The 16,703-nt window shown below is 34.4% G+C and overlaps 1 protein-coding gene across 1 annotated transcript; it reads left to right on the plus strand.

Moving 5' to 3' along the window:
- The first annotated feature begins 8,543 nt into the window (after nucleotides 1–8,543).
- Nucleotides 8,544–16,702, plus strand: LOC125214210 (protein MICRORCHIDIA 2-like). Its single transcript, XM_048115132.1, has 19 exons — nucleotides 8,544–8,854; nucleotides 8,932–9,006; nucleotides 9,262–9,296; nucleotides 9,668–9,746; nucleotides 9,841–9,930; nucleotides 10,404–10,479; nucleotides 10,890–10,968; nucleotides 11,091–11,219; nucleotides 11,939–12,037; nucleotides 12,398–12,514; nucleotides 13,150–13,299; nucleotides 14,058–14,150; nucleotides 14,353–14,404; nucleotides 14,488–14,599; nucleotides 15,354–15,412; nucleotides 15,505–15,566; nucleotides 16,041–16,117; nucleotides 16,303–16,345; nucleotides 16,485–16,702. Exons 1-19 carry the CDS (start codon nucleotides 8,611–8,613, stop codon nucleotides 16,572–16,574), a joined length of 1,761 nt encoding a protein of 586 aa, XP_047971089.1. The 5' UTR covers nucleotides 8,544–8,610; the 3' UTR covers nucleotides 16,575–16,702.
- Nucleotide 16,703: the final 1 nt, after the last annotated feature.

Here is a 16,703-nt window from a genome sequence, read left to right on the forward strand (position 1 = left end):
CCCATTGATGATTATGGCGTCGAGATTGGGGGCGGGGACGTCGGAGGCGGCAGCGGCACGGGCGACGAGGACGAGGACAAGAACGAGGAGGAGTGAGAGCCTAGGGTCGTATTTCTCGACTTTTTATGATTATGTAATTTTTAAGTATTATGTAATTTTTTTTTTAAATTATGTAATTTTTTTTAAGTATTATGTAAATCTTTTTAATAAAGTATTCGAATTTTCCCCATATTTCGTGTCGACATTTTAATTCCATAAATTGAATAATTGTGAATTTTAATTTTATTGCGGGAAGTCCTAGTGGATGTCCTAGTGCAAGGGAAGTCCTAGTGATGTGGCAGTGGAATGGGAAGTCCTAGTGATGACGTGGCAGAAAGTTTTTTTGGGAAGTTCTAGTGGGAAGGGCGCTACCAGAGATGCTCTTAGTCTATTGGGTTCTATAATTTGAAAAAGTTTTAATTGAGAAGAGTTTTAAATTGGGTGCTATGACTATTATATTATGTCTTAAAAGTTTGGTTTATTCACTACTACTATTTATTAAATTTTATATAATATGTTTTTATTAAATAAATTTTTTTGATTAAGCAATTATATTTATATATTAATTTTCTTTCTATTTATTTAGGTTTAAATTGGAGTTGTGCTAAGAGTTTAATTTTCTTTTTTATTTGGATTAATATTAAAATTTTATTCATTATTGCAATGCTTCTTCTTTGAAGTAATTCACATGCTAAACAACAATGCAAATATTTAATTTTTTAAGTTTCATCTTATATTTACTTGATTAAAATATTTACTAAAGTATATTTTAATATTTTAATTAATACTCAATTTAAAATATTTTAATTAGTCTCCAATTAATTAAATAATAATACCAAGTTTATAGAATAACTTACGAAATTAGATGATATTATAAATATCTAAAATGAATATAAACTTACCAAGTTTGTATGGATTCGTATAATATAAAGAGTAGTGTAAATTGTCACATTATTCAAAACAAATAAGATGCATAAAATTTTATAGTTATTTTAAGTGAAACGTGTTGTTGGGTTAATATATAACACATATAAATATGTAGGAACAATTGAAAAATATATTTATTTGGTGAATACGAATTCTTTTGGTTTAAATGTAGTGTTTATGAATGGAGATGATATTAACTGCTAAAGTGAAATCCTATACATAACCTTTGCGTTAGTATCATTTTTCACATGCTACGGTTTTGAGAAAAATAAAAATGCGTAAATTGATAAATGAACTGTACATAACTTTTTACACCTTCTCTTTGTTAAGTTTTTTAAGAACAATGTATAGGATTGCATTTTTTTATGGAGATGCATAATTATTTGTGTTAATTGTGATTTATTAGAAAGTTTCCAATTATATTGTGAATTATATCTCCATTTGATACGTTAGTTTCTTAAAAAGCTACAGATTTAAAGTGGTTATATTATAACGATACTACTAAATAAAAATAATAAGCTTCATCATATTTTTAACTATGGTATTTATGTCTATTTTACCTTTATAAAAATAATTTTAATATTTTATTTTACAATTTAATGCATAACTGGTGAAGTAGGAGATATATATAGAAAGAAAAGGTTTTTAAAGTATTGTTAATGGATAATAAATCTCACATGATTAGAGAGAATTTTTTTTTCTAAAATTAGAAAGTTCATTATCAAACAAAGAACAATATTGCATAATATTAATTGTTGTTGTGTATAATAAGTACAATTTTATACTCCCTCTGTCCCACAAGAATATTACTATTTCCTTTTTAGTCCGTCTCATAAAAATATGCACTTTCCAGTTTTGGAAACTCTTTTCTCTCAAATGAGGTGGGACCCATTCCCCACTAACAATACTTTAATTACTTTTTCTCTCTATACATCTCTTACTTTACCAATTTTGCACTAAAATTCGTGTCGAACTCAAAGTGCATATTCTTTGGGAATGGAGGGAGTACATAATATATTAGTTTAATTAAATATGTTGAAATGACTTATAAATAAATATTTATATCTAGATATATAATTTATAAATATATTTATATTTAAATTACTAGAAGTAAACATAGTTATAATTGAGTTGATTTTGATTTATTCTACTACTAGATAAGGTAATTTTGTGTATGTCTTTGAGTTCTATTTCTTTTTTATAATGTTCAAAACATTATTATATAGTATATGCTATTGAATTTAATTTTGATGAAAATAAATTTATTGATTGTGATTTTTTTTATTATTTTATCATGTCTACTAAATTCTAAAAAATATGTTTTTAGTTATAAACAATTTATGTCGCAATTTCAAAACTTATGAACTACTGGTTTGTTGTTGGTTTTCTTATATTTTTATTTGTATTATGAATACTTATGTTTTGTTAATCGAAACTGATGAACTATTTATTCGTTCAAATAGTTTGCTTTTTTTTTTCTTTTGTAAATAGTAGTATTACATTTTTCTTTATTTCAATGTCTTATTCTATTTCATCCACGTATCTCCTCTTTTGTTATTTCTTTTATTTTATACTACTACACTCATATCAAAGTATTAAAATAGTATACAATCATTTGCTAAAATATGAAATGTTTCATTGAGAGTGGGTTGAGAGAAGTACAAATAGATTTTTGTTGTTGTTTATAATATTTTTAATTATTTATAATATTACAAATACTTATTTTAATTACTTCTTATCTATAAATATATTTTTATACTTATTTACTTTATATTCTTTATTTTAAATTAATATATTTTTATTGTTTAAAATTCTTTTGTCACGTGCGTAACACAGGTGGTAACACTAGTTGAGTCAAATGACACCAAATCAATAATACACGTGTAAAATTTATATCTAGATTATTCTACGCATTACATATTTGTTTTAGATAAAATATCTCTATGCTAACTCTTCATAATTCTCGGCACTTCTAGAGTTTAGGGAACTCAAAAAAAATCTCTTTTATGTTCCCCTTATTTTTCTTCTTCTTATATATATATATATATATATATATATATATATATATATATATATATATATATATATATATAAAAGAGTTTGACCAATTTTATGCTTGATACAATTCTTTTTTTTTTTCCCAACAATTTCATTTATGTTGAAACAAATGTATATTAAATTCTTGTCAAATTTATCAAAATTGTTCTATACTTATTCTTTTATTCTAATAATCATGTATTCTGTCTAATTCTATTTTGAAGGTGTTACACAAAACATATTATGTCATTCCACACTTTCATATGGAATGAGTGTTATGAATGGCTACAAAATCATGAACAGAAGGCGAGATGGAATAGAGAGCGAACCTTCAAAGGTGGAATGTTGTGGAATGTTATCGGCAGCCATGAGCATTTTTTTATAATTTAGATTTGAAACATTATGTTTTGAATTTTTGCGTCTCAAACATTTCAACTAGGATCACAATTAGTCTAAAAATGACGGGACCGTCAAATATAAACTGTCTGATTTTGACCAAATTAATCATTTTAATCACTCTGTTAACATGTCACTACAAAAAGTGTCCATATGTTAACTTTCAAAAAGTGTAATCTTCTTCTTGATCGTTATCTTCTCTCGTTTATTGAACTTAGGATCGAAAGGGAGAAGGCTTGTTCTTCTCGAAAATCCTGAGGAGTGGGGAGCCCTTCAATCGTTGTGAAAAGGAAGGGGAAAAAAAGGTGTGATGGTGATTACCTTTGGCGGAACTTGAAAATTGAGGAGAAAGAGTTGAAAGTTGTGTCTCCTCTTCTCTGGTCTCTATCTTGATTCTCGCTACTTCTTTTGTGATTGTGAAAAGCGAAAAGAATGTTGTGTGTGTGAGAGAGGCGGAACAAATAAGTGTACAAAACCGTGTTTTGGAGCGTGATTTAGGGAAGTAATTGGTGATTGATTTAAATTGATTGATTCTATTATAGGGAATTATTCTGCAGATTCGCTATAGAAGCGTGAGAATGAACAAGATTTCTGGCTCTGGAAATAAAAATTAATTAGGAGTCTTTGGGCTCAAGACATCCGTTTCCTTCTTTGCCTCACCATGATAGGATGTAATTTTATAAATTTAGACACTTAATTTTTTTTGTTTAGGGATGTAAAACTTTGCCATTTTTTCAAATTTTCTTCTCTATTTTTATCAGTTAATAGAAAATATTTTCTTCTGCAAAATATGTTTTTCACTAGCTTCAAAATTATTTTATATTATTTTTATATTTATCTTTTTTAATTTTAATGCAAACAATATTTTTTGAATACTCTTTTATTTCCACCAGCAAATTTGTCCTCGCTTCGCGGATAGTGATGCGTGGAAAGCTTATTCGCATTACAGGGGAATAGAGCAACCGCTGGAATTCTGAAAATAAAAAGAAATTAGAATAAAACTAAAATGAATAAAAGGAAATAAATATTACTAAATAATTCTACAAAATTACTTTTATAAGTAAATTACAATAAATCACTTCTCCTCTTAACAATTAACAATGGTTTATTAATTAAAGATTTTAGTTTATTATCATTATGTTATATTTCATTTTTATTAATTTGATGACTTTAGTTTGAAGGATTGTTATTTATTCAATGATTTAAATATAGCATTATATGCTATTATATAACAATGGTATCATTTGGTTATCATAACAATCATCTAGGATTAAGTTATTAGATTATTTTAGTTGGAGGGTGGTGACTATGACTAATTATCACATCACTATTCATCCAAGATTAAGTTATGAGATTTAATTTTATGAACCAAACACAATATATATTTTTAATACCGAAATATAAGCTTGACAACCGAACAACCATTATTTTAATTTACATTAATGTAGATAATTAATCTGGATTAAGATGTTTACAATTATAAAAAGAAATTATAGTATAAATAAAAAAAATTAGATTTAAAATTTACACAAATATTTGTAAAAGATTGGTCACTATGAATTAAGATAATACATGTACAAAATTATCTTACTAGTTTTATTCAAGAAGCTTCAATAATAAGAAACAAAGAGAAAAAAAGAACTCATAATTAAATAATAGTGCAGGTTCCATAATATAAATTTTATTAGCGACAGTAGCAATGTCTTGTGGCTATTATAAGTGATTGATTTTAGAAAATTATAGTATTGAATTAAATGAGAGAGAATAAAAGTAGGAGAAGTAAAGATAAAAGAGAATAATATATTTTTATTTTACGAAATACTCCACCCATCCCACAAGAGTATGAAAATCAATCATTGATGGTGAGACGAAACATAAAAGTGAAATTAATCACTTGTATACTGACTAGTGATTGTGATTCAAAATGATTCCTTATTATTAATATTTTGTAATTTATATTAAAATTAATGCACATAATAATAATACTAATAATAATAATATAAGTCTAGTATTTTGCAACTTTTTGATAAAATAATTATTACCAGTAGAATTTGTTGTTGTCAATTAGTTGCATACCATTCACCGTTGCTAATTTGTTGGTAATAGAATTACCAACAACACTTGTTTGTTGCTACTTACCAAGGATATCAATCCGTTGTAATATTGTTGGTAATTTATTACCAACGACATTTATCTGGTGCTACTTACAAGTGAATATCAATCCGCTGCAATATTGTTTGTAATTTATTACCAGTGAGATTTATTTGTTGCTACTTACTAGTGAAAATATTAGATCGTTGTAATTCTGTTGGTAATTTATTACCAACGACATTTGTCAGTTGCTACTTACTAGTGAATATCAATACGCTGCAATATTGTTGGTAATTTATTACCAACAAGATTTGTTCGTTGCTACTTAGCAGTGCAAATTAGTTCGTTGTAATTCTGTTGGTAATTTATTACCAACAACATTTGTTTGTTGCTACTTACTAGTGAATATCAATACGTTGCAATATTGCTGGTAATTTATTACCAACGACATTTGTTTGTTGCTACTTAGCAGTGCAAATTAGTCTGTTGTAATTCCGTTGGTAATTTATTACCAACAACATTTGTTTGTTGCTACTTACTAGTTAATATCAATCCGCTGCAATATTGTCGGTAATTTATTACTAGTGACATTTGTTCGTTGCTACTTACCAGTGACTATCAATCTGTTGCTATATACGCTGCTAATTATGATCCGTGATTGAGGAATCAAAACCCATCATAAATTTGCTACTAAATTCGCTTTGTAGTTACTAACGGATATTTCGCCGCCAATCCGCTACTAATAGCAACATATTATATCTGCTACTAATTTTCGCTGGTAAACCGACAGTTTTTTGTAGTGTGTGTTAATGGATCACCATAAAATCATCTTAAAACTTTAAATTTACATAACTCTCTCGATTTAAATTATTTTTTTGCAAAAAATATATCAAATTAAAGATAATATTATAAGGATTCCAACGAGATTTCATTCGCATATGTTCTGACGACGTTAGGATGATGAAATTTGATATTTTTTATTTTAGTTTTCGTAAATGTTGATAACCAGATTTTTATCAACAAATACATAAAAAAATTTCAATATATAATATATATAAAATCTCAATAAAATAATGTAAAAATCTCAATAAATACATGTTGATATTTATTGTACTAGTGTTGATATTTTTATGTCATATTGTTGATATTTGTAATACACTATGTTGATATAAAAAAACCCTCACAAAAATTATCATATGATAACATAATGACGACATTAACCTTTTGTTGATATTTTGTCTACTATTTATTGAAATTCGTAAGGTTCAATCTCATCTACTCATTTTAAAATCTAAGAGTGTAGATTTAGTCTTAATTTTGGATTATGATGCTATAAGCAATGGAAGATGACCCATTCCAATAACTATATTAGAGCATCCACTATAGGGGCGGCGCGCCGGCCGCCCCGATTGAGGCTTAGCCGCGGCGGGCTACTGCGGAGGACGCGTCCGCCCTGGAGGCGGCGAATTTGTTGGGGCGGAAGGGCATTCGCCCCGAATGCGGCGTGGACGAGCCGGAGGAGAGAGAAGCGCGGTGGCCGCCGCGCCTATCTATTGCGCGGCGAAACCGCCGCGGCGGTCGCCGTTTTTCTTTTATTTTTTATTTTTATTTTTTAATTTCGAATTTGTAATTATTTTTTTGGCTGATTTAAATACCCCATCAATTTGTTTTTCACTCCACACCCATTTTCACTCCACCTCCAATTTCACTCTACAGAATTTTATACCAAATGCACGGGAGAGACGAAGATTCACCCGGCACGGAAGAATCGGGATACGGATACTATCCTTCTTCCCAGCCATCTCAGCTGTGGGTATCGAGTCCCACCCCCCGGGGATCGAGTCCCAGTCCCCCTCCATTCCAGTCGTGGTCACCGACATCCCCGCCGTGGCAACAAACCCAATATCGGGGTCAGTCATCTCATCAGAGGAATTTGGATCGTTCGGCATTCGGAGATTATCGACCCACTATGGACTCGCCCAACCATCCGCGTCCGGATACCCCTTCTCACTCTTTCCAGCGCACCCAGACTCCTTTGTCTGATTTCGATAGGTTCACATTGGAGCAGATGATGGGGCTGATGAGTCCGGGCCTACCGGAGACCCCGCCGACGAGATGTTCCGGTGACGGCGGTGGTGGGAGAGGCGGCGGCGACGGGGATGGCAGCGGCAGCGGCGGTAGCGAGTCGGCGGTAACAAGTCGGGGCGGGCACTACACCAAAGACGAGTCGATTGCTGTGGCGAGGGCATGGGATGCCGTCACATCAAACCCCTGTGTTGGCACCGATCAGACCGAGATGAGCTTTTGGAAGCGCGTTTTGTTGACCTACAATGAGTTCAAGCCGAGAGGCGCCAAACCGCGTGACGCGGAACAGATCCGGAAAAAGTTTGGGAGGATTCTGACACCCACCAGGAAGTTCGCGGGCATCTACGGCAACAACCTTCTCAACGCTGTGAGTGGCCGCAACGAAGCCGACGTGAAGGTTCTGTCTGTGTCCCAATACAACGCGCTATGGAAGCCTAAGTTCACCCACTGGGAGGAGTTTCTCGTTCTCGAGAACTGCACGAAATTCAAGTCCATCTGTGCAGAGGAGACTGAAGGTCAAGGGGCGAAGCGCAATAGACGCAACAGAGCCGGGAACTACAGCAGCAGCAGCGGCGGACAATCAATCGACCTCAACGACGCCCAAACGGAGGAGCCCTCTGATACACACACTAGGCGCTCACGCCCTCCGGGCAAGGCCAGTATCCGCTCGGCGCCCGAATGTCTGCAGGTTCCTCCCGCTACTCGGCGCCCGCGTCTGGATCGCGCCGCGCAGGCGCTTCTTCTGGAGCTCAGTCTGTGGACCATGGGGCCCATGTGGTCTTGAACAGGAACCTGAATGTGCAGTTGATGAAACAACTGCAAGAGAACTGCCGTTTCTACGAGTCCGCCACCAACCCGATCACATGGCGATATACTATGAGCTCATGTGTACTACACGTTATATTATTAGTATAAATTAATGATATCATCATGCAATAATGAAAAACGAACCATAAAAGGCATTACCAAAAAAAAGAGCAATAAAAGAAGAGGATTTTGTTCTCAAAATCATATTTTCAATCGCCGGGAAAAAATATGCCACCAAAGCAAATTCCGGCGTCAGTCGAAGTCGTCGACCTCGACAGTAGCGATGATGACGGAGTGGCAGCTACTACAGCGAACCGCAAACCTGCATATAGCGATAAATTGCAAGCGAAGCCACCTAGTAAGGGCGCAGCTCAGCTGGCGTCGGTGGTGAATAATCAGTCAATTGAAGATCGAAGTTTCTGGAGAGCCGGAGCTTATGAAATTGGCACCACCAAATCCTCTCTATTGCAAGGTGTGTTTCAATTTTGATAGTAATACTCTGTTTTTGTGTTCTGAAGCATATGTTTGGGCTTGGGCGTGTAATTGCAGGTGATCTGGAGCATGCGCGTGTTCATCCCAAGTTTCTACACTCTAACGCCACCTCTCATAAATGGGCATTCGGAGGTAATGCTTGCGTTGTGGTTTAATTGAATACTTGCTTAGACCTAATGTCATCTATAAAGTGAAAAATCATCAGTAGATTTTACTATGCCAAATCAAAATGTAGTGTTGATTATCAATGCACATTGTTGTTTGTTACTTCATGTATCACTGCATCGGCTTATTACGAGAAATGGAAAGTGAAACGGGAATGAAGAGATGATGCTTTTGTTTTTGCTGCAAGCCTGCAACCTTCTAACCTGCACATCTTATTTGCAGCTATTGCTGAGCTATTGGACAATGCCGTGGATGAGGTAATCATTCTTACAGTTTCTGTTCAAATATCATCAATAGTTTTTACCGTGTAGTCGAGGAGGCTTGAGAAATCCGTTGAATAGTTTCGCCCTCTTGCTATAGTGATTCTGTGTTATGTGGTCTGTTTTTTTCTATTATCAAAGTAGTGTATCATGGTCTTTGTTCGAGCTTCTGGAGCTTTGCTAAGTTGAAGAAGTGCACACAATCATTTAATTGTCTCGACTTCAATTGATTGTTGTCAAACTGTGTGTACCTTGAGACAAATATGCTTTAGCGACTAAGATTGCTAGGATTTTGTTGTGGTACCCGATTACTTTATTTTGATGTTCAGATTTCTGACTTGCGATCCTCATAATGTATTTTGAGCCAGATAGAAAATGGTGCAACTTTTGTGAATGTAGACCAGATTTATAATTCAAAGGACAATAGTCCCGCCTTACTCTTCCAAGGTTCAGTTAGTTTCGAATCTCATCACCTCTTAAAAATTTGCTGTATGTTATCCTAATGCTAATAGATCTTGGGGTGAAAACCCTCTATCTGCAGATGATGGGGGTGGAATGGATCCAGAAGGAATGCGGAAGTGCATGAGCTTGGGTTACTCATCAAAGACATCTAATACAACTATTGGGCAATGTAAGTGACTAAATCTCCCACCAGTTTTTTCCATTTGTTTCCTGGTGCCTTTGTCTGGATCATGTCATAGTGGATGATGTTAGGATTCGAACTAATTTGGTGCCTTGCCTGTATCATGTCATAGTGGATGATGTTAGGGTTCTAACTATTTTAGAGTTAGTTGCATATTTCAATTTTGTGCCAATACCTTCATTTTTCGTCTTTGCCCCCTTCAAAGAACATGAAGGATCAAATTTTCTTTGGTAACTTATCTCCCTCGCTCCCTCCCTCCCTCTCTCTCTCTCTCTCACACACACACACACACGAGTATAGGAGTTACCTTCAAGTCTGGGAGTTGTCTTTTGTGTTTCTTCCAATGAGGGGAAGAATGGTCTGAGCAAAGCTTTTCCTAAAAAAATACAATTTAATTGCCCCATCCCCAGGATGAATATCTGTGAATTATATTTTTCCTAACTATGCTTTGGTTGTGTCAGACGGTAATGGATTCAAAACAAGTACCATGCGCTTAGGAGCCGATGTGATTGTTTTTAGTCGTTCAAATCGATCCGGGTATTAGTTTTTCTCCCTACTGATCTTGGTTTTTGCTTTAGCTGCTGTTAAGGCTAGAAACTGTAAATCTGACACTAGATGATTTCTCATGCATCTATTATGCTCTTATACCTCTATGGAGATCGTTCATTTAGTGCAGACCTGCTATTCATCTTTCTAGTTTCTATAATGTCTGAATTGATGTTTAGAGCATAAAAAGTAAATAATAATCGAGTTTGGCCCACTATGGAGTTAATCTTCTTCCACTCTCACCATAGACTCCATGTGCTCTTATAAGAGGGATCAATTTTCTGCAGTAACTCTCTATTGCGCGCCTTCCTTCAACAGTCTGTGGCCTATTGCGCCCCTTCCAACCTTTCTGCTATATAACTAATCTGTTTTTGACTCGAGCTTGCTGTTTTATCCTTCAGTCGAGCAACTCAAAGTATTGGTCTTTTATCCTATACATTTTTGCGGAGAACAGGACAAGATGATGTGATTGTTCCAATGGTAAACTTTCAATTCTCAGTGCTGTTCCTTTAGCGATGATATGTACATCGTAGCAAAGGTCAATAGCATTTCCAAATTCTCTGAATATCTTTCATCATTCATGTACATTGGATGATTTGCAGATTGACTTTGATATTTCCGACAACTGGGCTAAACCTATAATCTATAGCTCTATGGATGATTGGTCCAGTAACTTGAAAACCATCCTCGAATGGTCTCCATTTGCTTCAAAGGATGATCTTATGCAACAGGTTCAATTGATGGAATCATGCACTTTCTAAATCTTTGGTTGGATAACTTATGAACTCATGCCTACCTAAACCAAATATATTGTAACTAAAGATTATGGTCTGCGTGTCCATTTCTATCCACATAGTATGCATCATTTCTATACATCTGTTTTCAGAGTCTACACTAGAGATAATTAATTAAGAACCTTTTTTGATTGCTGGCTAAGGTTGGATTTCACAGATTCAGATGATAGTTGTACCTGCCAGGCCGTGGACACCCATAGGTCTATGTAGCATGAGAAGAATGTAGAATCTAAAGGGCATCATCATCTATTTATCTAGTTTATATTTTGTGGAAAAGTACCCGGTTTTTGTGTCTGACCATTTTCGGTTCAATTATCACTCTGAAGCCTTTTGCAGAAATAGGTAGAGGATGAAATTACCTGCTGACACTAATTATATCCTGCAAGTTCAACTGCTGTTAGTTACTAGATTTCTTGTGATATAGTTGTTCCAGTTTTCTTACTCAAGATTCATGTGTAGGCACTACTCCACTTTATGATACAAACTTCCAGTTCCCATCTTATAGTACATAACTTATGTATGTGTGACCTGCATATCAAAGTTTTTCTTACTAGTTAGGAGTATTGAATTAATTTTAGTTTTGCTTCTGGTGGATGTATTCAAATCTTCTTGCCTGCTATGTACTAATGTAATTTCTCAACCTTCTTTCTTACCAGTTTGGGAATTTGGGTTCACATGGGACAAAGGTTATAATATACAACCTTTGGATGAATGATGAAGGCATTTATGAATTGAATTTTGATGATGATCAAGAGGTACTGTAGTCAGTAAGTTTCACTTTACTGATGATATGAGCAGAGTCTAGGACGTGTTTTTTCCTAAATACCAATATAGCTAAGAGTTTGACTTGGATTTTATCTCTTAGAGATCCCAATGAATAGAACATTGTGATGAAGCATGTCAATATTATGTAGATTGGCCTCAGGATCTAATTATAGTAGATTTCTTGTGTGATGATTTCTGTGAATCTATGAATTACTTTTCTGCAGCCTTCCTCCACTCCCCTTCTTTTATGTGCAGTTGTTTGAATGTGGTCATGTTCATTTTCATTGATACATTGAGGACGCATTTTATTTTCATCTAATAATTATGTGTTCTCACTTCTCACTTTTCAGGATATAACATTGAGAGATGAAGCTAAGCAAGGGGGCACTGGAAACACAACCAAAACATTCAAGAGAGTTCTTGAACTGCAATCTCATATATCATACTGCATTCGCTTCTCGCTAAGGGTAGGTATTTGACTCTTCTTCTTCCAATTATTCTTTTCAGAAGAACAGAAAACCACAAGGATCCACCGATCCAGTCTAAGGAATTGTTATTTCTGCAAGCAAAAGCCTGGAATGCCATGGTTTTGCATTTATACTTGGTAGAACAAGATGCATGGATCATATCTTATTTTGCATGATGTGGACGTTGTATATGTAATTGCAACAAACTTTTACCTAGCACCTTAAAATTTACTTGAAAATCGTAAAGGGAGGTGAAACAACTAAAATTTAAATTTTTACCTTATCTTTTAGCCTTATTTTTAATTGTAAGATATATGTAGTAATATTGCAATATAAATGTACTTTGTAACTAGATTCCTTTTTTCTAGAACATTTATTTTCTAGGATGAATCTGTTTGATTGTACTGCTATACGACATGTAAATTTTTTTGTTTGGGCTGAGAACTTTTTCCAACTCCAAATATTCTCAGGAACTATAAGAGTTTCCATGGATTTGTTGTTGTTATTTGACACACACTATGGAGCTGCAGATCTTTCTAACTTAGGACGAGAAATTGAACCACAAATGCATGCTATTTGTTTGATCAGTTTTATTTTCTTGTCGATGTGAATTACAATAATCTGCCTCTTCTCAGGCATATGCATCAATATTGTACCTCAAAAAGTTTACAAACTTCAGAATAATTTTAAGAGGGAAACCTGTTGAGCAGTTCAGCATTGCTGATGACTTGAAACATGCTATGACAGTTGTATACAATCCACAAGTTGTCCAGGGACTGAAAGAGGTACGATGTCATCATTTTACCGTGAAGTAGGTAACAGAAGTGTGATGCCATCTTTGTGATTGTAATATAATTTGATCTTGAAAATTTAAAGTGTTCTTGCTAATGTCATGACAAATTTATAGCAAGACTCGTAAAAAGATGAGGTTGTTAAACATTTTCCAGCTTTTGTTGACTGTGTTGAAGCACATGGTAGCCATTCTTAGAATTTATGTAAACTGGGATATACCTTATTACTGCACTGATTGGTAAGGGGCAATAAGTTTTTTATGTGGGGGATTTTAATTTCTATTCCACCATCCAAGGCTGGCCTCTTTTTGATCCTCCCCTCCTTGCGAATCTCATAAATTAAGTAGGAAATCTTCCATGATAAAAGTAGTTTTTTCTCTTCAACTATTCCTTTTTTTTTTCTCTTTCTTACTCCCTCCGTCCGCGAATAGGAGTCCCAGTTGAGTTGGGTGCGGGTTTTAAGAAAAGTTTGAGTGTAATAATTTAAGTGTGTGATAGTGGAATGTGAGACCCATTTATATTATTATTTGCAATCAAAGTGGATTAAAATTAATTGCAGCTTCTAAATTAAGGGAAAAGTGGGGTCATTTTTTATACTCCCAAGATAAAATGTCTAACCGGGACTTCTAATGGCGGACGGATGAAAATGGCCAACCGGGACTCCTATTCGCGGACGGAGGGAGTACATATTTTCTTGTTTGACTGTTTGAGATTTATAAACTTCAATAAATTATTATTCATTCATGGTGTAGGTGACTGTGAAGACTGTCATTGGCTTCATTAAAGAAGCTCCGGCACTTGGAGTTTGTGGATTCAATATATACCACAAAAACCGTCTAATCAGGGTACATTGTTTTACCAGACAGGAAATCCAGTTCTTCCTGCTTTAGTTTGAGTACATATATATTTCTGAACAATAAATTGTATTTAATGTTTCTGTAATTCTGTATGTCTTGTAAAGAGATCTTCAGCAGCGTGAACTAAATATATTTTTGGTATGAATGCTACACAAGCTAATTTTTTAATGAAAATTCTACATCATAACAGCCTTACTGGAAAGTCACCCCAGATGGCAGTTCCAAAGGACATGGTGTTGTTGGTACGCTTAGGGATGGAAAGTTTTGGTATTGTGCTTCTTTTTTCTTTTTCTGCATATCATATGCTTCTAACTTTTGGTTACAGGAGTTCTTGAGGCAAACTTCATAGAACCAGCTCATGATAAGCAGGATTTCGAGAGATCAACTCTGTTCATTAAGCTGGAGGCAAGGTTGAAACAGATGGTTAGCGAATACTGGTATCATTCTGTACTCTTATTTCTCTTCTTGATAAGTGATTGTGATGTCCTACATGACATATAGCTTACTTGAAAGTCAAGTTTTGATTCCTTATGTTTTAAGGTAGTTGCTTTCACCACTTTCATATCTTCCTTCCTTCCACCCCTACCCCCCATATGTAGGTGCAGATCCTTCTCTCCCTCTCTCTAGCACTATAAACATCGTCATTCAATCCGATGATTCTTTTGTATGACATATTTTATATAAAATAAAATCTTTTCCTTGCTAGCCATGTTGTGCTTATACCTCTCACAGCTTAGAACCATGAAAAAGATTTGACCATTATAATTGGATAAGTGCTTCTGCATCGCGATTCTACTCCCCATCATATAGCTATGTTCTTACATGTCTTATTCGGAGTAAAGACATAACCCTTCACTCAACTTTGAACACAAAATTCCATTTGATTGCCTGTATCAATGATTTTGATTTTACATATTGACAAATCCTCATTATCTTGTTCATTTTCATTCACAACAAAATATTTTCTTTGTGCGTCAGGTAAAAATGCTTTTGGACTCAACACGATTGATTTTTTTAAACAATTCTGTTAAGAGTGATTAGTGATTTAAAGTCAGCTTTGTTTCTGGTAATTGATTATAATTTTCTTGGTGCTTTTGGATGGGGTTTGCTGCATCATGTTTTGTTGTGTTTTGTTATGACAAAAATCTCTTAACTGTTAAATGTTAATCCATCTTTTCCATAACCACTCAGGAAAGGCCACTGTCACTTTCTAGGACACCAACCAGACGGCACGAGGAAGAGTAATGATGGTACTGCATAACTGAAAAATCAGCATGTTTAGATTACCCTTTTTAAGTAATATGCAACTGGACTTCCTGCTTAATTCTTTTGACTGGTTCAGCTAGTGGAAACACCTACAGAACTAGTTTCAATCACACAACGGCAACTGCTGGGAGTGAGGCGGTAAGTCCACCGATCTCTTTGATTTGGTCCTTTTAAAGATTATCTAGTTAAGAACATTTTACTAATGAACAAGACATCTGGGGAGCTTTTTTTAGCATATCTGGTGTTTTATTTTGGTGAAGAAATGGTGAGAATATTTACATACTTAGTATAAAAAAGTGTGTTGCTGAATGGGTATGAATTTTCTTTGTGGCGACTAATGAATTGCAATTTCTGGTTAATCTGATATTTTAATGATAAAGACTAAGTGTAGTAAAATGTTGCATCTATGTGCATATTTACATACATATGAACTTACAAACCTGTGTAGTTTTTTCTGAATAGAGCATGCATGTATAAACACGGAGATGGAAAATGAGAACGCAGCAATGATATAATGCAGTTCGTCCCTGAAGAGTCTCAATTAACTTTAGGCCTTCAAGAAAAGAATACAACATTGTTTTATTTATCTCTATTTCATGGCTTTGTCTGCAGTGTGCTCAACCAGAAAACCCTCTAAATCCTGCAGCACTCGAGGCCATGGCCGAGGAGAACGACCAGCTATCCAGGAGGTATACCATACATACAATGTAACTAGATATTTTATTATTTTACATGTGTTGTTATAGCGTGAATAGAAACTGCAGACTTCCCTCAATATTAAGTAGGGTTTATCTGGATTCACACACACGCACAAACGAAGCCATGTTTTGTGTATGTATATTAATATCACTAACCAAACACACATTCCATCTAGGTGTGACGAGTACAGGAAGAAGCAAGCTGAAATGACTCGAACGGTAAAGATTCACACTGACTTTATGTTAATATTTTTTTCAAGTAGCTCACAGCAGGCATTATTCCAGACAGAAATTTAGTTTGTACTGTTTTGTCAATTCCAAGAATTTCTAATATTATGAATTGCCTGAACCTAAATAGATAGAAGAACTAGAGAAGGAGTTGGAGGAAACAAGAAACAAATGTGCTAGAGTTTCCTCTTATTTGAGAATTCAGAGAATGGAAACATAAGATAGCATCTCTACTCAACTTTGGACTTCATGTATCATTTGCTAGGTCTGATTATTGACTCCTTTGCTAACCTTAGTAATGTATTACATTTGATTAGCAATCAATTAACTCTCTCTCTCTCTGTCTCAT

Source organism: Salvia hispanica, chromosome 3 (assembly GCF_023119035.1).
Source record: "Salvia hispanica cultivar TCC Black 2014 chromosome 3, UniMelb_Shisp_WGS_1.0, whole genome shotgun sequence".
NCBI classification, from domain to species: Eukaryota; Viridiplantae; Streptophyta; class Magnoliopsida; order Lamiales; family Lamiaceae; genus Salvia; species Salvia hispanica.

Excerpts from the sequence above, each read along its gene's own strand:
- LOC125214210 (XM_048115132.1), top strand. The coding sequence starts at position 8,611 with ATGCCACCAAAGCAAATTCCGGCGTCAGTCGAAGTCGTCGACCTCGAC. Across the intron at positions 9,007-9,261 it reads TCATAAATGGGCATTCGGAG|CTATTGCTGAGCTATTGGAC; the intron begins GTAATGCTTGCG and ends TCTTATTTGCAG. Across the intron at positions 12,515-13,149 it reads GCATTCGCTTCTCGCTAAGG|GCATATGCATCAATATTGTA; the intron begins GTAGGTATTTGA and ends GCCTCTTCTCAG.